The sequence below is a fragment of the Heterocephalus glaber genome, unplaced genomic scaffold (assembly GCF_053883595.1).
Source record: "Heterocephalus glaber isolate CG9 unplaced genomic scaffold, H.glaber_assembly_v1.0 deba00001429, whole genome shotgun sequence".
Taxonomy (NCBI): Eukaryota; Metazoa; Chordata; class Mammalia; order Rodentia; family Bathyergidae; genus Heterocephalus; species Heterocephalus glaber.
This window is the reverse complement of record NW_028258294.1, coordinates 11,499,277-11,525,794: the sequence shown is the minus strand read 5'-3', so window position 1 is coordinate 11,525,794 and position 26,518 is coordinate 11,499,277. Positions and strand designations below refer to the sequence as shown.

At 40.6% G+C, this 26,518-nt stretch overlaps 1 protein-coding gene across 2 annotated transcripts in view; it reads right to left on the bottom strand.

Annotated features, from left to right (window-relative positions):
- Positions 1–9,442: 9,442 nt before the first annotated feature.
- Endod1 (endonuclease domain containing 1) overlaps positions 9,443–26,518 on the bottom strand; it is a 40,971-nt gene continuing 23,895 nt past the window's right edge. The window contains exons 1-2 of one of the 2 annotated variants that reach the window (XM_004838058.3): positions 22,130–22,239; positions 9,443–13,520 (exon numbers count right to left, since the gene is read on the bottom strand). In XM_004838058.3, the coding sequence (XP_004838115.1) occupies positions 12,318–13,520; positions 22,130–22,201 (1,275 nt within the window). In that variant the 5' untranslated portion in view covers positions 22,202–22,239 and the 3' untranslated portion in view covers positions 9,443–12,317. Of the gene's footprint in view, positions 13,521–22,129; positions 22,240–26,518 lie in introns of those variants that run through there. The other variant, XM_004838057.3, reaches the window with a different exon arrangement.

The following is a 26,518-nucleotide window of genomic DNA, read 5'->3' as shown; positions in this document are numbered from 1 at the left end:
AATTTCCTAAAAGAACAAATTGTTGTTCTTGGTCAAAACTTATTGAGATATACCTCAAAAGTCCAAATCTGCACCTGATGATTTAAGATTGTGATTTGTACAAGTTTTGGGATGGATGTATTTCTTTAACACCAAGAATATTTTTCATTAATTACAACCACCAAAATATTTTAATATATTTATATTAATGCTGTGAATGAAAAAAGAATTTAGGTTGAAATATATTCCCACAAGTATTTAATCTGAGAAAATAAAATACAGACTGATGTCAAATGGACAAAAGCTGAAAAAAAAAATGGTGTGAAAAATCAATAGCTTTCCTCTACATGAACAATAGACTCACTGAGAGAGAAATAGGGCAAACAATTGCTTACACAAGAGCATCCAAAAAACTGGAATACCTAGAAATCAACCTAACAAAAGAAATCAAAGACCTCTTCTCTGAAAACTATAGCACTCTGAAAAGAGAGATTGGAGATGATATCAGAAAATGGAAAGACATCCCCTGCTCCTAGGTAAGAAGGATCAATACAGTGAAAATGGCCATACTTCCAAAACTGCTGTATGGATTCAATGCAATCCCAATTGAAATCCCAGAAGCATACTTCACGGACCTTGAGAAAACAATCCAAAAATTCATTTAGAACAAGAAGAGACCCAGAATACCAAAAGCAATTCTAGGTAAGAGAGACAGGGCAGGAGGTATCACAATCCCAAAATTGAAACTATACTACAAAGCTACTGTGATTAAAAACAGCATGGTATTGGCAAAGAAACAGACCTGAGGACCAGTGGAATAGATTAGAAGATGCAGAAACAACTCCAGACACACTCAGTCATCTCATCTTTGATAAAGGAGACAAACACCCCCACTGGAGGAAAGATAGCCTCTTTAATAAATGGTGCTGGAGAAATTGGGTTTCAACTTGCCAAAGATTAAAACTAGATCTATATTTCTCACCATGCACTAAACTAAAATTGAAATGGATTAAGGATCAAAATATTAAAATAGAAACGCTGAACTGGCTGGAACAGAGGTTAGGTAGAACTCTTGAAGACATTGGTGTAGGAAAAGATTTTATGAACAAAACCTCAGTTGCCTGTGAACTAGAAGAAACAATCAACAAGTGGGATCTCTTCTCATTAAAAGCTTCTGCACAGCAAGAGAAACCACCAACAGTGTGAAGAGACAACCCACAATGTGGGAAAAAATTCTTCACCTGCTGTTCCTCAAAGGTCTACTATCTAGAATCTATAAAGTACTTAAAAAAATCAGACCTGCCAAATTTAAAAACGCAATCCAATAATGGGCATCTGAAATGAACAGACATTTCTACTTCTTCTACAAAGAAGTAGAAATAGCAAATAAACATATGAAAAAATGGTCAACATCACTAGTCATTTGAGAGATGCAAATGAACACAACGATGAGATTCCACTTCACCCCAGAAAGAATGGCTGCTATCGTGAAATCAACCAATAACAAGTGCTGGTGGGGCTGTGGGGAAAGAGGAACCCTGCTCCACTCCTGCTGGGAGTGTAGACTGGTGCAACCACTGTGGAAATCAGTATGGAGATGCCTCAGAGAACTAGGACTGGAAGTTCCATTTGACCCAGGTATTCCCCTGCTGGGTATCTTCCCCAAAGAATTAAAAGAATCATACCACAGTGATATATGCACACCCGTGTTCATAGCAGCACAATTTGTAACAGTTAAAACTTGGAAGCAGCCCAAATGCCCAACAACTGGAGACTGGATAAAGAAAATGTGGCGTTTTTGTTTTTTTTTATATAAAATGGAGTACTACTCAGGCACAAAAAACAAGAAATTAGAGACATTTATAGCTAAATGGATGCACTTTGAGGCAATACTCTTATGTGAAATAAACAGGACACACATGTGTAAATACTGAATAGTTTCTCTAGTGTGAGAAACTGAAAGTGTAAATAAGGACTAAAAGGTATAATAGAAAATGTGAAATAGGAAGAAAAGGGACAAAGGGGAAGGGGAAGTGGGAGGCATAGGGGAAAGGAAAGAAGGGAATGGAATTAATATGAGAAAATGAAAAAATGCAAAGTCTTTGCAGATAGGGAGGGATGGAGGGGTTGAAGAGAGGGAAGGGGAATGGGGAAAAAATAAGAACCCAGAGAGATTATGTAAAGGTGCAAATTTCCAATGATGAAAGTCATTATTTTGTATACCTAAAATGTACCAATAAAATTAATTTTAAAAAAAGAAAGTGGCAAGAATGATAGGAATGAGTGTGTTGAGGGGAGTATTTTGAGGGGGATTAAGCGCAATGCATTTTTTACTGTAATAATATTTTAAAACTTAAAATTTACTGTAAGTTTTTAAAAATCATACTTTGTACATGCTAATATGCTGGAATCATTTTTGGTGTTCAAATTAGCTTCCTGATGAAATTGTAGTTGGTTTATAATTGTGTACAGATAAAATATTTGAACATCTGAACAAGTAAAACATCTATTTAAATTGGAAGGGAAAAAAAAAAAGGATGGCATAATCCTAACTGAAGGGTGGGAGTGGGGACTTCTTAGGGATTTTCCTAGCCAGAACAAACAGAGAAGCCTCCCTTTCTCTGTGGATAAGAGGCCATCAGGGTGAATATCCAGAATTGCTTGTGATCATTCTCCATTCTATATCAAGACCATCAGCTCTAGGGAAGAAAGAAGGTGACATACAGAGAAAGAGTCTGTCATCATTTGAGTCCTTGACATCAACAGCTTCTTTCTAAGCATTCATTATATGATTCAGCAATTGTGGAACTAGACTGGCTTTAGAGAATTTTCTGATACATGCATTGAAAGAAACTTAACTAATGAGTTTTGCCATCTTAAATGTATTTTATCCAATATATTCTCATGCCTAATTCCCAAATAGAAGTTAAAAAGTGGAATCATGTCACTTCATATGAAAATAGACAGCACTAGATATAGTCCTGTTATGTAAAATAAGCCAGTCTCTGAAAATTAAAACTTGCATGCTTTTTCATATATATGCAATCTGAAAATAAATAATTTTTTTCAAAAAGGTAGAGAGAACAGAAAACTAGAAGGTGGGTGATGGGGGAGTGGCTTGGGGGAGTGGGAGAGTGATAGGAATGAAAATAATTAAAATATATTATACACATGTATCAATACACCATAATGAATCTCATTATTCTGGACTACCAATAGGCACCAGTAAAAATGAATGAATGAATGAATGAATGAATGCAACAATAGAAGGAAAGAAAGAAAAGAGGAGTTAACAGTTCAAATACTACCAAAGCAGAAGTAATGTTGAGTTTGGCAGTCATTAAAAATAGTAACTTTAATTTAAAAAGCAAAATAAGAAGTGAGCTAGGTGTGGTGGCACACACCTCTAATCTTAGCACTAAGGAGGCTGAAGCAGGAGGATCACCCCTGAGTCAAGGCTAGCCTGGTCTACATAGTGATTTCAAGGCCAATCTGAACTATGGAACAAGACCCTGCCTCTACAACAACAAAAGTGAGTCTTGATTCAGGAGACAGAAATGCGGCAATGGTATTTCAGGGAAAACTAGCCAGGACTGTACCACTTTTTGTGTTAATATCAATATAACAACATAGTATTTTCCATATTTGAAAGCTTACATTAAGCCCCAGTGAGCTTCTGGGGAAAAAAATGAGGCTGCTCTGAGAAGCAGATGCACACTAGAACACATGAAAGATTGAGGGTGACACTATAATGATATTTTATTAACTTAAGTTGAAAAATAGAACTGTTGTATACATACACTGGAACACTTCCATTAGCATCTTAAGTACATTATGTTCTTATGCCACACAGGAAGCTGAAACGATCAAAATCCACTTTGCTCAATTTTCCTGTGATGAGGCATTGTCAGGGAGGTTTCTACTTAGTCCACAGAGGTAAATCAACAGAGGAATCCAGGTCATAACTGGAAGATAACTTTGTTGGAACATATTGAAAAGGAGGTGCTATATTAGTTGTGATTTAATGGCACTTGAGCTAAAATAACTTGATGCATTAATTTTACAAGGCAAGCAATCTTCAGATATGGAAATATTCAAAGCCAATTGCAAGATGTCCTCATAGTACTCATGTGGGCATGGTCAGTATCTGTCTTGGTGATTTTTCCTTTCTCTGCTATACTATGACTTTTCCAACTCCTTTTCTGCTGAAAACTTTCTATGTACTTAATATCTATATCTATGTATCTTAACGCACTTAATTGTATTATGAAGTAATGATGAAGAGGAGTCAGTTCCCAATGCTCAGGAATGCAGATTGTGTTTTTCTACTCGACATTCAATGATGTCACATTGGTAACTTGAAATCAGCCATGGTAGCAGTATTTACACCACAGAAATTGGCAACTACAAAAATCAAGGCTTTCCCTTCCTCTTCTGAAAGGTGGTTGCTCAACATTTATCAGCACACCACTGGCTATAAATGCAATGCGTCCCCAGCCTTGTTTCTTTCAGGTGTATCCATTGCAGGATGATCATATATTGGTCATTTAGACAAAAATCTACTGGCTTTATTTCAAAGGTCTCAAAAGCCTTCTCAGTGTGTTCCCAATCCTTGAGTAAAGAAAGCTCCAGGCTTATGGGATCCTGGTCTAAGGTAGGCACCTCCTGACTCTCAGTACAGTTTTTGCACCACACCCCTTACTTGTCAAAGCAATTGTTGTGTGTAGGAGTGGTTACCAGTTAGTGAGAAGGAGTTCATAAAATGATTTACTCTAAGGTGCTAGTTTTGATATACTTATATATTAACTCTCTTCAGACAATTTGTTTTTATAGCCTACAGGAAGAGTGACAAGTGTTGAGATTTCTGGCAACACTGCAGGATGCAGGGGGAGTTATTTGGGACCAAGGAGCATTACCAGAATTTCTTAAATGCCCTCAGGTAACTCTGCTAATTCTACAAATCTGAGAGAAAGAAATGCTGACAATAATAATGATGACAATGATGATGATGGTAGTGGTGGTTTTCAGGACTAATCAGTCACTGTCCTTCATGATAATGTCCAAGGGGATTTCTCTGACTTTTAGTAACTCTCAGATAGGGGAGATAAGTGGATAAAATCCAACCAGAATCTTCTGTGGGAAACACACACTTACTACAACGCCTAGAAACATAATCCAGGGAGCTACTGTCTGGTGTTCTCAGGGGCAGGCTTGGGGTGGCCTTCAGCTCATAGGCTTCCAGGGGAGTCTCATGGCTTCTGCTAGTTCTGAGACTCCTTTGTGACTTTTCATTCTCTGGCACTTATTTCTTGTGTGGCTCTTATTACATGACGCATATGCTCATAAGTTGTCTTTCATTTCAATGTCTATTTTTCCAGGGACTCAACTGACTCATACAGAAAAGCAAATAGGATGAAGTATGTAGAGCAGCCTATTTCCAAGAGAATTCATTGGGTTTTAAGAAAGCAGGACTTAAGGAGAGGGAGAATTCTGGGATCTTAACTTCACAGCCAAGGCATAATAGTCAACATTTACTATTGAATCCAAATTTTGGCTAAGACATTTATGCTCTCTGGATATTTTTCATTTGAATATACTCACCTTTTGAAAATGAGCTATGTACCAATTTTTAAAGAAATCAAATTAACCCTGGATCCTCCTATAATAATGAACTTTTCTATTTCTATGATACTGTATTTTACAGTTTACAAGCAAATTATCTCATTTGATCATCACAAAAACCTATGTATTTGTTATTTGTATCATTCTCAATATAGAAGCTTATAGAAAGCTTACGAAGATTTGGACTCTCAAAAGTGTCACAAGAGAATTAAGACATGAGCCTAGGTCTACAGAATCCAAAGCATGGTTTTAAAAACAATCAGACTGAGCTGGGTGTGGTGGGGCAAGCCTGTAATCCTAGCACTCAGGAGGCTGAGGCAGGAGGATCACTGTGAGTTTGAGGCCAGACTGGGCTATATAGTGAGTTCAGGGCCAGCCTGAACTACAAAGGGAGACCCTGCCTAAAGAAAAAAAACGAAACAATCAGACCAACAGACAGACAAAACAAAAACCTAAATCTTATACTATACTTCTTTATAGAATCACTTTAGAGCAAAAATGACACAGTTACTTAGACCAATATTTAGTAAAAAAAAAAAAAAAAAGAACAGATTTTTTAAAAAGACTTTATGAGTACAAAGAGAAGTTCCACCTGGTACTTTATTGATCAATACTATTTCCAACTTGGAACATCATTATCTTGAACCATCCTAAAGAGGTAGTGTTCCAGGAAAGGCCATTTGATAACAAGAGCTTCCAGAACTTTCCACTTATAAATTACTGCTCTTTTCCCAGAGATTATCATTTGTATATTTGCAAAACAAGAAAAGAGGGTCAAGCAGGACCATATCAAATCTGATCTTGAGCCCTTTTATCCTACCAAAGATGCAGAAATTCTGGAAGCTCTTTTAATCAAAGGTGTCTCCTGAAATCCTACCTCTTCAGGATGGTTCTATATAATGATGTTCCAAATCAGAAATAGCATTGATCAATAAAGTACTAGGTGGAACTTTCTTTGCATTCATAAAGTTTATCTGTTTTTCACTAAATTTTGGTCTCTCTTAGTGACTGTGCCATTTTGCACGTAAGAAAAAATCAAACCCTAGACTCCAGCTGTCAAAGTTGGGCTGTCTATGGGTATACCTACCAATATTCTGGTCTATGAAATATTTTGAAAAATCAGATGAATCCTCTGCAAACACTAGGACCTTATATGGATGAGACTGCGATCTTCAGAAGAAATAGAAGTCAATGAACTTTTTCAGGTGGGAAAGGAGTATCCAAAATATGCTTATGTTTAGAATGAGCTTAAAGACACAGAATAATTAATCAGAGCTGATTCATGACATCTTCACCCCAACTCTTCACCCATCAAATATTAAACATAAATTGAATTTTTCTATACTTTAAAAATAACATGAATTGTATAGCCTAAAGCTAATTGTATAGCCTTGTTAACCCTTCAGTGCCTTAGTATTTTCCATTTTTGAAACATCCATGACAATGGAACATAATAAAATTTTTTCTCTTCAAATTCTTATTCCTTGAATTTTTCTAGGTAACATATGAATTTCATGCAAAAATTCTAAAAATTGTCATCTTCAGCATAAGTAAGTTAAACTTGATATCCTCCCCTTACCCAGAGCCTTCTGATTGTGATTAAGATGCTCATGGGGGAAGATCTCTGGTAGCTGGGGCTGCCTCAACACTGTCTATAAGGAAAGGGGCTCTGGGTTAGAAAACTCATCTTTCTGGGAGTGTAACTGTATCAAGATAAAAGAGGCAAGACTAGTCCTGAAAATATAAGGCTTAAACACTCAAAAGTCACCTAGTACATGATCTTCTTGGAGTGGGAACCAGTAAAGAAATGAGATGATGCCTAGCAAGGAGGCCAGGAGAGAGTGGAACTCACCACCAAAAGGATGGTTCAGGAGCTAAGTCCATGAGCAGTGAGCATCAGCCAGTGTGACTTTCTTAATATTTGCCTTAGGCTGATCCATTAAATGGGCCAGGTCAGGACACAAAGAATAGATACACTCCTGCAACTATCATAATTGTCAAAATTATCTTTCAATGCATCTGTTTAGCATAAATTCTTTTCAAACACTTCTCATTTTAAAAATGATATGTTATTATGCTATTTACAGTGACCCCATGTGGTTTTAGATCATACCCAAGCCTCCAATGTCCAAGGTATTGTCAGCATCTGCTTTGGATATAGGTATTGTAGGTGGGATGAGATAACCCAAAGATGGCACCAAGAAAGGACCTCCTGAAGACTGTACCTGGTGAGTGTGGGTTGGTGGGGAGAAAGTGAGTGAGCATAAGGGTCAAATATGAGGGTTCAGAAATTCTATTTTATCAATCCCCCCAGGAACAATTAATCTTTTTTTTCTTTTTTTTTTTTTTTTTTTTTTGGTACTGGGGATAAAACTTGGTACCTTGCACTTGAAGGGCAGGCACCAGAAGCACTGAGCTAAATCCCCGGTCCTACAATTAATCTTTTGGAGACTACTTCACACTGTCTTAATGTGAGACTGAAGAATAAAGAATGATTTACAGTAAGGGCTACCATCCTTTCAGCTCTAAAGAGTATATGCTCTTTGTACACTTTACTCTCTTCCAAGTATTAGGGTTTTTGGGAAACAAAATCTGTCATAAAATCGTGGTGTAAGATAAGATCAGAAAGACTCAACTCCCCTTCTAAAACAGCACTAGCAATATGTTGAGTTCCTGTTTTTTGACACTACTTTTTCCAGACTCCTGGTCCAATCTGTACCTAATCATTCAGATTCATTGACACTGCTGGTGAGGTTTTAGCTTCCTTCACTTTCATTTGCAATATGGACTCAGACTGTACTTGACACTGGTCCTTCCAACTTTGATTTAGAATATCCTGAACTTTACGGCAACTCCTAGCTAACTGTACTCAAGATAGGTGAATATTACTGCCAACAGCAGCTATCACAACAATGAACATTTGCTGAGTAATGCCACGGGCCAGGCACACTAATGAATGTCTTATGTTCATAAATTCATTTAACACTCATAACAACTCTCATAGGTAAATATTTATACTTAGCCTCATTTTATAGATGAGGAAGCCACACAAGTAACATGCCCAAAGCCACACAATTAGTAAGTGAAGAAGCCAGGATTCAAGCCTTTGTCGCTTTGACTCTAAAGCTTGGCAACAGGAGTCTCCAGAAGTGACCTTCTGTCTACCTCTTGAGAGCATCTCACTGTGTACTCTTAAACACTGAAACCGAGGGAAAGTGACAATGGTTATAACACTTCCTTAGTTGAAAGCTAGGTTTGCTTATCTGAGTCAGGGAAAATATCTACCGAAAAAGTCAATAAGAAGTCAGAGAACTCATTTATGAAAGGCAAGCAGTCCACACTATATGTGGTGAGCTTGGGCAAAATGCTTCACCACCCTCACTTAAGACTGCCTGCACTGGGAAGGTGGGCAAGAATTACTGCCACCCTCACCCACAAGGGGGCACCCTACTAAAGACCACAAAGATGACCCAGCCCTCCCGTCAGTGACTGCTTGTTATTTCTCACACTGTGGGGTTTCTTGGTGGAAAAACAAACAAATAAAGAGTGTTTTTATAATTTTCTGTGTGATTCAGATTCAGTGAAGCAATAAACCTTTGGTGTTGATTTAAGTACACGAATAACATCGAAAAGTAGCTCTAAGCCCTGTTTCACTGATCCGAACTTCTATTTTCTCATTTATGACTCAATATTTTCTTTAAATGAACAAAAACAGATGGGACCGGAAATTGCTGTAGTTAATCTGTATCAAGAAAAGAATGAAAAAAAATCACAGATATTCCCCAAACTTCATTTCAACCATTCAGATTCTCCCCTTTTAGATATTTTACAGAACTGCTAATGAGTTGTCAATAATTACTTTATTGAGCATCTGCAAGGTACACAGCATTGTACATAGTCTGAAAATGCCAAATTACTTTTGTCCCACTCTGTTAAGGCTTCCTTAATTTCCATGGTTTTGCCCACCACTGCCACGTGCTCCAGGCAGCATGGTGATAGTACTTTTAAGGTAGCACTTACCATGATGCATGACAAATATGGATTAGCCATGCATTCTTTCCACCACATAGAATCCACATGGATTTTTCATTTCTGCACCCCTGATGACCAAATGCATGTTTGGTAGATAAAGGAGTGATTGAAGAATGAAGAGTGCTTCACATCAGCTACCGCTTCTCCCAACTCCTTAGTCTGCATTTAAGTGAAAGTGCTGACACTGAGTAGGAAGCCAACATGGAAAAGGCACAATAGAAAAGTGGAGTCCAAAGGTGTGCATGATCAATAGACTAGAAAACCAGCTCCATAAAGGAAGAAGAATTGTCTGACTTCTCCAAGGGCCTAAGAAAGTAACAGAGCCACAGCAAAATCTGCAGGCCAGAGATGGGGGGTTCAGCAACCCAAATTCCACCTCAAAGACCCAAGTAAATAGACCAGTAATCCAGTGACTGGTGGGGCTTCAAGCCCAGTGCAGCCAGTTCCAATGAACCAGAGGCACAGCTAACACTGTGGTCCACAGTGCTGGGTCTCAGCCACCTAAACTTATGGCTGTTTTTTTTTTGCTTAATTATCATTTCCCAGATATCCAAAATGACCACACAAGACTAAATAAAGACACTGAACAACTGGATATGACATTTCCAAATGATTCTCACAAAGGAGTTTGGATGCCTTGCTCCTTTCATACTGCTTAGAGGTTCAACCTGCCATGGATACCCTCAGTGGGCCTTTCAGAATGTAAATATGTACAATGAGGGAAAAGAGATTACATGCAATCCAGTAAGCATAATGTTGTATGAATGCTGATCATTTCATCACACACGCTATATCCAATTGATTATACAGGGCCCAGAGTCTGTTTGATGCATGAAAAATATCTGGCTTAAGGTCTATGGCAGCAGCACACAGTTCCACATCTGACATCCCAGGTGTGTGGGGGGCATGGGGGCTTTGGCTCCTGACCTGCTCTCGACCAGCCATGAGACTGAGGCCAAGCCTGTTGCCTCTCTGTACCTCAGGTTCCTTATCAAATGAGGGATGCCCAGACTGTCGCTCTGGTCACTTCTGAGATTCCCTTTCTTTCATCTAGCAGCATTCTTGATCCATCAGCCCCAAAGCAAACCCTCATTCTTCATTTACTCAAAGAAAAGTATTAGTAAATACTGCTTAGGATTCTTGGATAAATTGATGCACCTCAATTTATCAGCCTAGACAAGTCTGGTGCTCACATTCCCAGATTTACATCACAAACTGAGTCAGATGCCCACTTGCTGGCTGCTATTCCACTCTGGGGGCAAGGCAAACAATTTTTCCTGCAAAATGTAACTCTTGTTACACTCATATTTCTTCTCATCCACCAGCCCCCAAGGAAATGGTTAACACATTATTCTCTCTTTATTGCCTTTCTGGACCCTCAATTTTTTGCATCATGGGCTATGCCTCCAAGATCAGTATCCACACACCCCTTTCCTACTTCACAGTAACCCTTCAGATCATTTAGAAAAATTCAAATGTTTCCATCCCAGCTGTGGAAGGCAAAGCAAAATTTGGTTCCTCTTCTTATCATTTTTAGTGCAAACTCTAAATTGCCAAGTGCTTGATCAAAAAGTTGCCAATAAGGTCTCAAATTTAACTTTCATTAATAATTATGTTTTATAGGCTCAGAATAAAAATAAGCTCCTAAGAATGATTCTTAAATATTTTTATACACATATCTTTTTCTAACACAGCCAGAATATTTTTAATTTTATGTCTCTTTCCTATATAGTCACACCAAAATAATCATTTAAGGATAGAAGTCAGAGTGTTATACTGTATTGGGAACTTATTTGATGCATCAGAAAGATTTTTGTATGTTGCAGAATATAAATTTTCATATTAGCCTTAACATGTAGATCTTTGAGCTCAGTTGTCAGCCAGTGATTTAATATGGCAAGTTAATCCAGGCTTAGCTAAGGATGTCTTTTGCCTACCAAGAGCAGGGCTATTACTATTGCATTCCCTTTTTACAGCTGAAAGGACTATTTACTCCACTCAAACTTGGATTCAAACTTTGTTATGCCACATTTGGCATAAAATGCTTATTATTACCTAAAAGAAAAATGCAGCAAAATTCAACTTTGGAGGAAAATAAAAATCTAACAGGTCCTTGAGAACCACAGAAAGCTAAGAGCTATAGCAGAGTTCGTATCCAAAGAAAAGTTATTTCAACAGACAAGCATCACCTGCACTTCACCAAGGTCACTTGAGTTAGGGGAGAAGAGAAGCAAATGCTAAGAAATTGGCCAAGGATATTTAGATCTGTTTTGTCTTAAATCGCAAGGCATAATGGGAAGAACAAAATTTCTTTCTCATTTTCTCAGGAACCCTTTAGTTTAAAATTGTCCTCTTTCTAATTCCTCCCTCTGTTGTAATTTTTAATTATCACAGGTGACACCAGAATGTTTCCATTGTTTCACTCTGTATCAGAGTGGCTTGCAAGTTTGCACATATAACTGGAAGTGCACACCTGACTACTAAATCCCATCCTGAGCATTTTTATGTTGAGTGTAAATTATACCATCTTCCTTTGCAAAAAACAGGCAAACATCCCCAACAAAGGCCTAAAAATAATAATAATTGACAGTGAATAGAAACCTAGTTTAAAGACAAACTATCCCAGCTTTCTCTATTAAAAAATCAAATTCACTGTGACTGTACAGTATTAGTTTTTTTGAGTTCTATAATTCTCCAGAATTGTCAAAAGTAACCTTGTAACCAATCCGCTTGAAGACACTAGAAACAACCTGAAATAGGCCACCCATAGTGCCAAAAGCAGTGTCAAAGATCAGAGAGATGGTGCCACCCAGGCCAACGGCAATGTCCTTACAAACAACTGGAATTGCTCCCATGGTATACACAGGGAAAGTGGCCACATCCAGAAAGACTCGGACAGGGATGCTCAGAACACGGCAAACAGCCTTCAGTAGACAGCAAAGGATCCGGAGAATAGCCCTGATGATTTTTCCCGTGACCTTGAGCACCTTCCAGGGTATGCCCACCAACTCTTCTCCAATGGCCACAAAGTATGAGACAGTGGCAGAGCCCAGGCTGTAAAGGCAGCTTCCTATACCATTAATCACCTGCTTGGTAACATACCACAATAAACAGACAATGTTCTTTAGGATTACTACCACAAGGTAATAAATTAATTGGAAAAGCTTGATGAATGGGGTAGCGATGAAACCCAGGAATTTCCCCAAAAAGCTGCTACTTTCCTCAGGTGCCTCTGGCACCAACACGGTAGCTGTCTTGCTCTGGGTGCTAGAGAGGGGAATAGAGCTTTCTTGAGTTTGCACCTTTCGCTCCTCATCCTGGACTTGATTAACCATTTCCAAAATCTTTTTCATTTTCTCTGTATCTTGCTCAGTCTCACCACAGTTGTTCTGAAACAGCTGAGGGCTCGATGGAAGCAGTTTCTCAAGGTCTTTCACCATCACATCTTCTATGATGTCATTGTCCTGGGTATGCTTGACAAAGCCCATGGCCCAGCCTCCTCCGGGGACAGCACAGCAGGCCGCCAGCCACACAAACTCAGGGACTGTCACTTTGTCTTTAACTTTGTGGTCTGAAGGCAATGTGCCAGTGATGAGATACAGGTCTTCCCCATTGCCACAGTGAGGAATCAATGCCCTGTCCATGAGGCTGTTGAGATTCATGTACCACCGTTCCTGGAAGGACTGGGTCATTGGAGCGGAATTGGTGAGAGTGAATGTGGCCATCTGGGGATCGTTGTTAAGGGAGAACGGATACAGCTGTCCTCTTTGATAATCAGAATCAAGGTAATCTGTATTCAAGGCTTGTTTGCTTCCCAGATTGTTCACAGAGGCGATGGCCTCAGCCTCATTAATCACCTCCACAAGGCTGCTGGTGGGGTCATCGATCTGAAAGAAGAGAACACATGTTGAGATGTATCCCTGTTCACAACAGAGAAGGAGCATTTGAATCATTCTGCCAAGACTCTAAGGAAGTCTCTACTACTCTACCATTACGTGTGTGTGTGTGTGTGTGTGTGTGTGTGTGTGTAGTACTAGGGATTGAACCCAGGGCCTTTGCACTGAGCTACATCCCAGCCTTTTTTTTTTTTTTTTTTTTGGTACTGGGGATCAAATTTGGGACTTTGCGCTTTTGAGGCAGGCGGTGGCACCACTGAGCTAAATCTTCGGCCCTCTTTCTAATTTTTTATCTTGGTGCAAGGTCTTGCTAAATTGCCACACTGTCCAGGTTGGGCTTGAACTTGCAATTCTCTTGCCTCCGCCTACCAGAGTGCTGGGATTACAGGCACGCACACCACACCATGTTCTACTCTATCATTTCCAATGCTTGTGCTTGAAAGTACTTGGTTCTCTGATGTGCACACTCATTCTAGTATCTTACAATCCTGGTGTTTGAAAAAAATCCTTCAAACAGGCTATTTCTATTTTACTTCTTGTGTTTACCTCACCCCTGCTCTGTAGTAGCACCCCATCTTCCACACATGCACACACACACACATGCACACACACAGAGTTATGACATTTATGGACGGTGTTGAGGATTGAACCCAAAAGTATCATGGATGCTGAGTACATGTTCTACCACTGACCTACACTCCCCAGCCCTCCTCAGCCTGTAACATTCTTTTTTGATCTCTTCTATTTCTATGAACTTCACAGTTCTCATGGAAAAATGCAATTTATGCAATTTAAAGTAACTGTAAAAAATCAGAAATGCAGCTCAAATAACCAGCCAGCATTGTTGGCTGAAATTTAATGCACAGGTTCTTAAAGGATGTTCCTATATTTTGGGATACATGAAAAACAATTCTATCATACCACTTAAATCATATAGGGGCAATATATATAGTTTGGTATCAGTTATTAGATACCAGACAAAGTTCAAACTCAAATTAGACCAATTATTGTTTAAACTTAATCGTCCCCTGACAGTTGCTGTCTTGCTCAGTCTAGGTATGTGCTACATACCAATTATAATTAACATATATATTCTTTCTTGGTTCTGCTTTTTATAAAAGAATCTTTTTTAATTCAATAGTATAACACACAGTCATTTTACTAATCTTAAAGGGCAAAAGAGCTCAGGATTAACCTAGGAATACGTTTTTATCTCCAAAACTGGATTGTAAATTTCTTGAAAACAGGAGCTATATACACTCTGCATAGGATTCAGCCCAAGGTCTGACACATATTAGAATCTCAAGGAACTCTTATTCACCTTTAGGCCCTGAGATGGTCATCATGCCAGTATTTATAATACAGTAATTGGGGGCGGGGATTTAGCTCAGTGGTTCCGGCACCTGCCTTGAAAGCAGGTCCCGAGTTTGATCCCCAGTACCAAAAAAAAAAAAAAAAAATACAGGAATTTGAACAAACCCATATTTTCAGTAAAAAGAAAAGGCAAATAATGTTATAGCCATCAAAGAAATATTTCAAACCCATTAAAAGCATTTGTAATTATGAACAGTTTGCAATGTTGGAGAAACACATGTTATAATGTTGAAAGCAAAATGCAGGATATAAAATTAAATGATCGTAATTTTTTTGAAAAGCCTAAAAGTATGCAAGAAAACTATGGAAGGAGATACAAAGATACACAGATGAATAGTGACTGATTCCTAGGGGGTGCGGCTGACATATTTTCAAATGTCTACTTGTTTCCCTCTCTATACCCCCCCACCCACCCACAACAAGCCATATGTTATTTATAATGTGTAACTTTCAAAAGGAAACAGGCTAATTTATATAAGTAGATTACTATTAATTGTTTCCCTGGTCTTGGTGCTGCTCACTAAAACCATCACACAAACCTCCAGTGGAGTCAGGCCAGGGGTATTGTGTGGTAACTCCTGTCTGGGGCAGCCTGCTCTGCATTTCTCCAGCTCTGTCATGGCAAGTGTGGTCACTTCCATGCATGTATGTGTGGCATAGTAAGGGCAGTGAATAAGCAATTTAGTTTGAAGCAGGAATATCTGCTGGAGCCTGATGGAGTTGGCTCTATAGGTTATCACTACTTCACTCCACCCCTTCCCCTGGTCTTAGAAGCAGCAATGGTCCTAGATACTCTCCACTCACACCACATCCTCTGTAGGATGGATAAGAATCTTGTTCATTTTTGCAATGCTTCTGTCTCCACCTTATAGCTGAAAGATACACACCTAGGAAATATTGGCTTCATTCCTGAATTATTGGATCATAATGTGGTAGAACCAAGATCCACAGAGTCTTGGGTCTAAGGTCAGAGATTTTAAGATGTAACTTTCTTCGTGGCTACTAGGGTATATTTTTCTGCATTTAACCCAGTGAAGGGTCTTCAGCCTTTCTAGGGCAAGCATGGAGATGCTTTCTGAATCGGCATCCCTGTGGTATAGCATAGACAGCATGCTGATATGTCAACTCAAGGGCCATTCAGGGATGAAATAGTGGCTATGAGGACAGATGGCAGGCCTAGGACATGAGCAGGGAAGAGGGATTCTTAAAGAAGAAAGAGGCAAAAGAGAGAAAGGTAATAGGAGAAACAGGAAATTAAGGGGGAAGGGGAGGGAGAGAAGGAAGGAAGGAGACAGGGGAGGAGGAGGGGGGGAGGAGGGGGAGGGGGAGGAGGGGGAGGAGGAGGAGGAAAGAGAGAAGGGAGAGAAAAGAGAAAGAATATCCTGCTCTGAGGCAGAAACCAGAGTTGACTTACTATGTATCAATTCACTCTGTGTTCCTTAAACTGCAGAGCATGAGCTCTGTGCCACAGTCAGGGGAGACTGGGCTGGATGCTTCTGAATCCTCCTGGACCACTGGGCTCATGGGACTCCACATTTCTGCTGCAGGGTTAAAAACTTTCACCTAAAGCACACTTTGTGTTCTTTTATAAGTCATTATTAGTTTGTTATCCCAAAACTTATCTACTTTGCTTAACTCTTGATGTTTTAATTTAGACCACTTCCTGGAAAAGTGTTTGAAATAGACAAAGCAGTGCTTTTAAGCACCTATTCTGATGGTGTCAAGAACTTTACAGGCTGAAACCTTCACTAAGAGTAGGTGACAAGAACTCCCAGACTTTTCATAGGCCACACTGGCCATGTTAAAAACAATCTGACATTCTTTCTTACTTTTTTTTCTCTGTGGTACTGAGGATTGAATTCAGGTCATCATTCATGCTAGGCAAGTGCTCTGTCACTGGGCAACATCCTTGTCCTTTTGATTTTATTTTGCGATAGGGGACTTGCTAAGTTACCCAGACTTCCCTCAAACTTGTGATCCTCTCTTGCTTCGCCTTTCCAAGTAGCTGGTATTACTGGTGTGCACCAGCCACACCTGGCTTCTTACTAACTCTTTTGCATTATCTATTATTCATAATTCTTACATCTATTCATAATGTATCTATCTTCTTGAAATTTATTTCTATGGATTTTACATTTTGTAACTTGGAATCACCTATAAAAGTGGGTATTATGTTATAAAGTCACTTTACCATGTCATTTATAAAGTTATATAAATTTCAGGGCTTTTGTTTGTTTGTTTATTTTGGTACTGGGGATTGAACTCAGGTCCTTGTGCTTGCGAGGCAGGTGGTGGAACCATTGAGCTAAATCCACAGCCCATGGCTTTTTAATACCCTACCGATCTCCACTAAAAGAAATTCCTGTCATGCTAATTTGCTCCCTGTTTTAATACCTATTTTTAAAATTTAAGAAAAAACTTCCTTCTGATCCCCAGATGACTGATGTTTTAATAGTCTTTGTTGAAGAATCACCTGAAATAATTCAGAATACCAGTTCCCTATCACTAACACATTCACTTACCTCTACAAAACAACCAAGTACGTTTTTCTGAAGGGATGCTGAGGTGTGTGTGTGTGTGTGTGTGTGTCTGAAATGCCTACCTTATATAAGGGAAACTACTAAAATAGTAGGAGTATTTGACTAAAACAGTTTTACTGTGTTATTTGATACACTGTCACTTAAAGGGCAGGTGGATTTTTCCATGCTCTCTACAGACATTGTACAATGATCTGGTTATTGCAATTACAGTAAATTACTAACAACACAGCTCCCTAAAGACAAAAATATACCTATGATGTCACAAGTAATTTCAGATTCCAATTTCTAGATTACACCTACCCTTCTGCACACACCACTAATCTTCCTCTTCAGTTTCCCAGTGGAGGTTTTGGAGTAGAAGAACATAACAAACAAAGCTCTCTCTGTCTAATCCACCTCCCCACTGACCTAGTCCCCCTGGGTTGCTGATGTAATTTGATACAGTTGCTGTATTTAATGGAAAAATGTTTTTTCTAATCTCAATATGTTAAGTAGGTTTTAGAAAAATGAGCTGTCCCCATTTTACTAGCCTCCTGTCCCATAAATATTCTTACAATAAATTCATTTCAAATTTAGTACCAAGAAAAAAATTGCTTTGCTCAGTAAGTCGGTCTATTTCCTTAAACCAGATAGTAAAATCTATTTAAATTCATGGGGTTTCTTTTTTGCTTCAGACTTAAATGAGACTTTCAATTTTTGCAATAATATATATGTATGGAAGAAAACCATAGAGAATTGTAAAGGGCTAGTGGAGAAAAATATTCATCTATTCTACAATATTTATTAAGTTTATGTTATATGTGATTAGTACTGTGAAAGGAAGCATTGGAAATGGCAATAATAACAACAACATACATTGTGTACTGACAGGCACTATTCTAAGAATAATTTTACATGTACTAAATCAGTAAGTGACTATTCCCTCATCTCAACTCTACAATGTACTATTATTATCACCTTTTGATAGGTGAGGAAACTGAGGCCCACCAAGATTAAATAATCAGAATGTGGTAGGATCAGGATGTTAACTCAAGAAATCTGGCCCCATAACTGGTGCACCAAGCAGGCTTCACACCAAGAGAGTCATCTAGTAAGTTTTCTTTGCAAAGGCTTAGGGGCAGAAACAAGCAGTCAGTGAAAACAGAACTTAAGTAAGGAAAGTACAAGGTTTACTTGGAAAGAAAATCTGGGGATCAGACTGAAAGTTGGAAAGCATTGTTGTCCCCCTTTTACACTTCACATAACCCTATGAGGTAGGCATTTTGTACATGAGAAAACTGCAACTCAGACAGTAGCAGGTACAAAGTCATCCGGTCAGTGGAAGAGCCAAGGCTATAGCCCAGCTCCTGAGATTCCAAAGCTCCTGACCACCTGGTAGTAGCAGCTCCAGCCTGAATGAGAAAGAAACTGATGAGAGCCACTATGTGGCCTCTGTGAGAAGATAGGAGTCAACTGGAGGTACAGCTGGATCTGTAAGGAGAATCAGTCATCTAATGTCATATCAAAAAAAAGTCAAAGGAGGAGAACACTGGCTAAAGGATTATCAGCAGTGTGCACCACCTACTACAAAGAGGAAAGGGAAGGATGAGGATGAAGCCCAAAGGTCAGAAGGTTGGGGATCAGTAGTAATAGAGGACTCAGAAAGGTGGATAGTGGGTCCAAAGGACTGTATACAGGCAAGAAGAGGCTGAAGAATTGGCCTCTTGCTTTGGAAGTCTCTACATAAGGGCAGGAGGTCAATAAGACCTTAGCCTGAGGGACAAAGCCTATAGGGGCCAAGCAGAGACTTTCCTCCTGCCCAAAACCAAAAGAGTATTGGGAGGTTGGTGCTACTTGTGTCTTTGCAAGAGGGAGCATGATAGGGCTGGTTTTGAGGCTCAAGAGCAATAATGAGCTGAAAGAGCAGGGAGTACTGTGTAGAACCCAGGCCCTGAGGATTGCTGGGCTACAAAATCTGTACAAACCTCAGAAGCCAGGTCACCTGGTGCAGATTTGCCACAGGAAGTTTTTCACTGAGGAGGAACAAAGAGCTGTTCATTGAGAATGATCCTCAAGGAGCAAAAAGCTGGAGCTCTGGGGCTTGTCAACACCAACACTGCTCACCAGCCTACACTGCTCCAATTCTCTCCTCCTATCACCCATTCTTCTCAGCTCCTCCATCCTAGAGTTATAGACTCCTCAAGCACTTTCTCTGACATAGCCCAAAAATGTGGCAGGTAAAAGGAAGCTCTTCAGAGGGGCCAGCTGTCCCTGTTGAGACCTCCAAGACCAATAGGGGATGAGAAGCCCTGGGAGTGGACATGGGGTGACAGAGTATTCCTCATGCATAGGAGTGCAAGAAGGCTCTGCAGAAGACCAGAACAGCTGGAGAGAGAAGAGGAGAGGACAGAAGCTTACAATGTATTACTAAAATTGGCTTTATTAAAGAAGCACACATGTGTACACACACACATACATGCACACACACACATACAGCTGGGGAATGTAGCTTAGTGGTGAAGCACTTGCCTAGAGTGCACAAGGCCCTGCTCCATGCCAATAAATAAATAAATACATACATACGTACATACACATCACACACACACATCACACACACACACAGGGATTTGAAAGTCAAGGGAAAAAGCTAACAGAAAGGGGGAACTGAGTGTGCCAGAGAATGGGTTCCTGTTTGTTCCTTCTATTTTTGCAGACTGATGCCTCTTCGAGGGCTGGGATCACCTCCTGTACTTTTTGTCTGCCAAAGGCCTAATGAAGACTGCATAGGCTCTTGGCAGCTGGTGATCTTGACCACAGCAATAGAACAAGAGGAACAGGAGAGCAAGGGTAATGATATCAGGAGCATATGGAGATGAGCCAGACTTGGCTGAGAGAACCTCTCCTGAGACAGCAGTGAGGAAAAAAGGAGTGGATGAGGATGGTTGCTGGCAATTGCCCAGGGAAGAGGTCTTTGGCATCTCTGCCATGGCAGCTAGGGGGCCAGAGCAAGAATATTCTCTAGGGAGAATATTCTGGAAAGATTTTTAGCCTCCTGAGGTTACTGTGCCAGGGAATTTGCAGAGGAGGAAAGTAGCTGCTTAAAAGAAAGAAAGCCCCTAGGAAATCAGCCAAGATTAATGGGGCAGAGCCAGCTCTGCTAAGGTCAGAGCATGAGTCTTTATATTTCTTGCACCCTTAGAAAAAATCTGTAGTCCAAGGAGAGGAGCAGAGGAAGACCTGGCCTCTGTGCTATGGTGGATATGAAGCATGGGAGCCTTGTCACTGCAAACTGATTGATGTTCCTGACCCAGTTGGGCAGGGGCCAAGGGTTGCAGGTAAACAGAATCAAGAGTGATGAGGACAGGCAGAGTGCTAAGCAGAAGGTGCAGAGGGCATCAGCAGCTTGCAGGTAGAGGGGCCAGGTGTGGCCTGGTGCATGGCTAGCATAAGTGGAGGCAGTGTCCAGGAGCATGGGACACAAGTGGCTGGCTGATTCTGGCAGGCTAACAACCAAAAACAAAGCAGACAGGGGTCTCTCACTGCACTGAGACCATGTTTATTCATCTGTACCCCACTAAACTGAAGTCAGGGCCAACACCCAGTTATCTGGGCTCCCACATCTTCTGCATACTAAGAAGTGACTGGTATTTGTTGAAAGATGATCTCACTGGACCTCATAACCATCTTCTAATGCACATAGGATTTCCTCCAACTTGCAGACAAGGCTCTAGAGAGAACTGGCTGTCCTCTATTTCTGCCCTATTATCTTCCATGTGGAGAGGTGGTCATGATGAAGGATCATCAAAGTGGCCATTAAATTTGGCAAGGATTCACCACAGGGAGGATGGAGTTTCCTTCCCCCGGAGAACCTTCAGTTGAGACTAGATAAGCACATGCAGTGGATGAATCAGACAAGATCTGTGATTGGGGGGAAACTTAGGGAGCACCTATCCTGCTCTGTGGAGACAGGCTATTTCCATTGGAGATTCTCAACAAGTATTAAAATAGGACAAGCTAAATGGTGGGAATTCTGATTTTGTTTCTGTTGTGCAAACTATAAGGTACACACACACATACACACACACACACACACACACACACACAGGGATATAAGAGGCGCTATCACTCACGGCCCATCACTGAGTGGGTACAAGAGTCTCTTCTTGTAAAGAATCCTGAGTGCAGCTGACAATCAGAACATCAGATAATCTTATCAGAGCTAGACAGGGCACAAAGATCCTCTGCAGTCACACATAGCAGAAGGAACTAGATCTGAGGCCTGGGTCTCCTGGGTCCTAGGAGAACCTACTTACCATGGAAAATACCCAGTGAGGGAAAGAGCTGCCTGTCAGCAAAGAAGGAAAAGGCCTGTGGGGCCACGGGACTAAGGACACTGGAGAATGAATAAGCCAAGAGGCCTTTCAGTTCTCGGGAAAGAAAACCCCAACCCACCCACTTAAGAAAAAAACAAAAACAAAAAAAAAACAACTCCCTGCTTGGCATCTGAAATATTCTTTATCCTCTTGGGAACAAAAACAGCTTTAGAAGAATTACAAGGATGCTAATTCTCCTTTCTGTTTCTTTTTTAAGACAGAGAAAGGCAGAGGTTTCCATTTCCTGGCGGGCCCTCTGGCACTGAGGAGGGCTTTCTGGTCCTTTCTCCTCCCTCCCAGTGAATCACCTTCCTCCAGGCTCCTGGCCACACACCTTCCTGCTCTGGAAGTGAGGAGGCTTTTGCAGGGCTTGCCAGTGCTTGCTGGAAGAGCTTCGGGGATGCATTGGCAAATGGCTGAAGAGTTCTTACTTCCTACGCAACAGACTGTGGAAGGAGAAAAAGCAAGAAAGGGTGCTCACTTTCATTTTGCACTTTTCTTTTTCTTGCAAACCTCAATAAAACAATGAGCCAACTCCAAACTGGCAATGAGTGCCAGCAAGAAACCCCTGAGGGAGGCCAAGGAGCAACTACATTGGAAAGGAACTCCCTAGGGACTCCTCTATCCACTCCTGCTCACACTGAGCTCCCAGTTCAAACTGCTTCTGGGAGCCTAAGAAAGTACACAGACTCCTTTAAAACCTTTCCAGACTGCAGGACCTTCTCAGCTTACATCATCCCTGGTCATCTTTGGTTTCCTTCCTCATTGCTCACAGAAGCCTGTTTTCCACTCTGGATTCTGCTTTCTTTTCCAAAGCAATTATTCCTAGTGTTCACTATGTGGTAGAGAATTCAGAAAAGTCAGTTGAGAAGTCTCCATTTCTAATTTTGCCACCTTGTGAATTCAGACAACATCAAAGGGTCCCAGGCCTGCCTGGGCATCAAAATCACCCAGAAGCTATTCAATCATCCAAGCTTATTAAATCAGAATAATAAATAATAAATGAAGCCCTCACCAAGATGTTTTTAAAGTTGTCCAGGTGATCCTAAGATGATTCCAAATTAGGAACTGCTGGGCTGGGTCTTTATCAGATTCTCATTTATCAGCCTCTCATGAAATTAAGCCCCTACCTTCACGACAACTACAGGAAATTAGTGATGTTTCTGTATGTCAGTAATTCTCAAAGTCCAGTTTGTTTTAGGAGCATGGAGCACAGTGGTCCTTGTCTGAAGACTTCTGTGCTTCACAACAGAGATTATGCAGTAGATGGAGGCAGGGCTTGGGTATGAATCCTAACCCCCACCCCAGGTGAAAAACAAAAGTTTAAGACATCTTGGAGAGTGCCCTGGCTGTGTTTAATTTTATTTATTCACACACTGTTAATACTTTGTGAGATGCATGATCCACAAATTGCAAGAGCTGTGATGACAAAACCAAGATAGCAAAGAAAATACTACAGGCCATATGGATTCTCCACATATTGGATTAGCTAATAATCTGATCCTGATACATAGAAACATGCATTTCCTACCTTATTCATGCATAGACTAAGAAATCCATTTTTCCTATTTATATTCTTTGAATGTATCACTAATCTCTTACACCTTCAACAACATAATATTATTTCCTGGCTAATGGCAAACTGGCATGTTCATGAGCCCCGCCCACAAATTCCTCCAACATCTTCTCTCAAGCCTTCCCTTATATTCAGCCCACACACATCACTTCGTATTCTTTAACCATGTCAGTTCCGTGGTTGGAATGTTAATGTTCATGGCTTCCCTCTGTAGAGCTGCTCCTATCACCACTGGCTGGGGATGCCTTCAGTATTCCTCTCTGCTACCTAAATCCTTGATGCCCAAGCCAGGTTCACAGTTCCTTGCTAGGTGATCTCCTTTTGCCTTCCAGATCCAGACTCTAGTCTTATCTGCTCTGCTCTGTGTCCCAGGAGGCTGGCTTCAAGGGACCACATCATCTAAGCTCTCTGAAGGTGGGAAGAGAGAGGAACTGGGTTGTTATCCCCTCCCTGCCATGGTTCTGACTCAGGCTGAGTTTCTCTGCAGCCACAGCTCTCATCAGGCTCCATTTCTTACTCCATAGGCCTACGATGGTCACAGCTTCCTGCTATTGCTAGTTCCTAGGCATCTGACCATATCTTCTCAGCTCCCTCATTACACCTTCTTCATTAAATTCTGTTAAACTATTTTGAGCCGGGCATGGTGGTGCATGCCTGTAATCCCAGGACTTGGGAGGGTAAGGCAGCAGGACTGCCAGAAGTTCAAGGCCAGCCTGGGATGCATAGTGAGTTTAAGGCCAGGATGAACTACATAGCAAGACCCTGTCTCACAAAAAAAAAAAAAAAAAGAAAGAAAAAATATTTTGAGAGTTCTATCTCTCGCCAGCCTCTGGGAAATGCTTCCTAAGGTCCCAACTCACTCAATCCTGGGAGATCACACTAATAGCTGGATATTTCTGACACTATCTCTGAATACACATGACCCCTCCTATGCACCTTCATGCCAGTTGCAACCAAAGGCCACCCAGTAGGGCCAGCAACCAGCCAGATGGCTCTCTTAGGTTTATAATCTAAGAAACCCAGAGACCAACAACAGTCAGTGAAGGGTGTGCAGACTCCTAGATGCAGTTCTGTGTTGGTATCCAGACTGACCCATGGGAAAGCAGATACTGTTTTTAAAAGACAGGAATGAAGGAGGGTGGGAACAAGAGTCTAAAGATTTTGTGACCAACTATTTGTTTTCTAGAAGTTTCCTAGCTCTGGTTTCTTTGAGGCCTGTGTATGTCTCTTTTCCTGTGCCTATGAATCTGCTAGGGCTATCTTACCACAGCCCTCCTCTTCACCTGAATAAGTGTGGATAAATTATAAGTCATGCATCCATAAATCTGAAATATCAGGAGTCCTATTCTTAGGAGAACCCAGTAAGCCCCTGAGGGAATAGGGACAAGAACCCTTGTCAGTGGAGTCAATAGAGCTTTCTAGATACCAGGGCTGAAACTGGGGAACAAATAGGAGAGACAAGCTGTCTTGGTCCCAGAAATCTGGGGTCAGATCAGAGGGGTGACCCAGAGGACAGAAGGAATTTCTTCCCAATTCTTGAAAAGAGAAGAGGATCTATATGCACAAATAACGTAGATGATAGTGCAAAGCAGTCAAATCCAGAGAATGAGGTGAGACTAATTACAGGGAAGATGGTGACAGAGTAGGAGTGTGTGAAATAAAGGGCACTTCAGTAATAACATTGGGTCACCCCTGGGAGCACGGTAACACTTGTCCTATTGTCTCTAGGGCAGACCAGGTCTGGGAAATAAAGGTTTAAAATGCTTAACATATGTATTGATTTCTTGGGCACAATGTAGACTGCCTCTTGCCCATGCTGTTTTATTGTATCTAACTCCTCTTAGGATCGGGATAATTTATTAGCCCATGCCACAAATTGGAAACTGAGCTCCATGGGATTCAATAATACTTCCAAGGTCACAGAGCTGGCAGCTAGCATAGCTAGGAATCATCCCAATTTTATATCACCCAAAGTCCATTTTCTTTAACTCTGAATGTTCAGTCCTTGCCCCTTTGGGGCTAACAGTCTATTGAAGAAGAATTAAATAAACTACTTATTTTTTAGGCAGTCATAATCTGCCTCGCAACTAGGTAATAAGACAGCTGAGGGTGAGGAAGGTTTCATGTTCTAATACTGTGTCTTGAATTTCTATTTCTGGCTTAGTCCAGAGATCTCAATAATGGTTTTGATATTGATAATAATGACAATATTGATTAAAGTATCAGTCAACAGTTAGATATCTGAAGCACAAGTACCCAAGTTCAATCCCCGGTACCAAAAAAAAAAAAAAAATACGGGCCGGGGATTTAGCTCAGTGGTTTCACCGCCTGCTGTGCAAGCGCAAGGACCCAAGTTTGATCCCCGGTACCAAAAAAAAAAAGTTAGATGTCTGATGCCTAATCTTTTACAATGGTAAGAGTTTAGAACTGCTGACTAGGAATGAATAAAATCAATGAGCACATAACAAAGCAAACAAGCAGAGTGAGTTTCTTTCTGTTTCACTGAAGCACCCTGTAATTTCATGCCCACTTTTAAAATCCCAATTCACTGATAGAGAACAAATTTATAATAAATTCTTGTGACCACATTTATTGTGTAAAAGAATGATTGGTTGAGAGGAAACACACACACAACATACACACCAGCCCTCCTAGAGCTGTGCAAGGAATGGAGAAGCAGAACAGAACCTAATTGTGACAGCACAGACAAGCCTGGCAAGTGAGCGACCCGAGCATGGAATTGCAGCCTGAGATACCACTGTCAACTCAATCAGGAGTCACCCACGTCCAAAAACTGGGAAAGTCCCTTGCCTGCCTCCACATAGGATTGTCTGTATGATGGTAGAGTTTAGTAACAGAACACCACCTTAAACACATAGAGATCTGTCTGTGCCTCCTCCCCCACTTACTGGCCTTGTAACTTGAGGCAGACCAGTGACTCCCTGGGCATTTGTTTGCTCTGTAAGAGAAAAAGATAATGTTTCTTTGAAGGAACAGTGGATGGGAAAGGGGAGTTGGATTATTTCAAGCCACCTGTGAGTTATATATTCTTGGAAGAAAAGTGTAATGAGATAATCTTGCATTCATAATTCCCAGGTCATCTGTTTCTAAATTGAAATGCTTAGTGAAAAAAATGTTTTTGTTCAT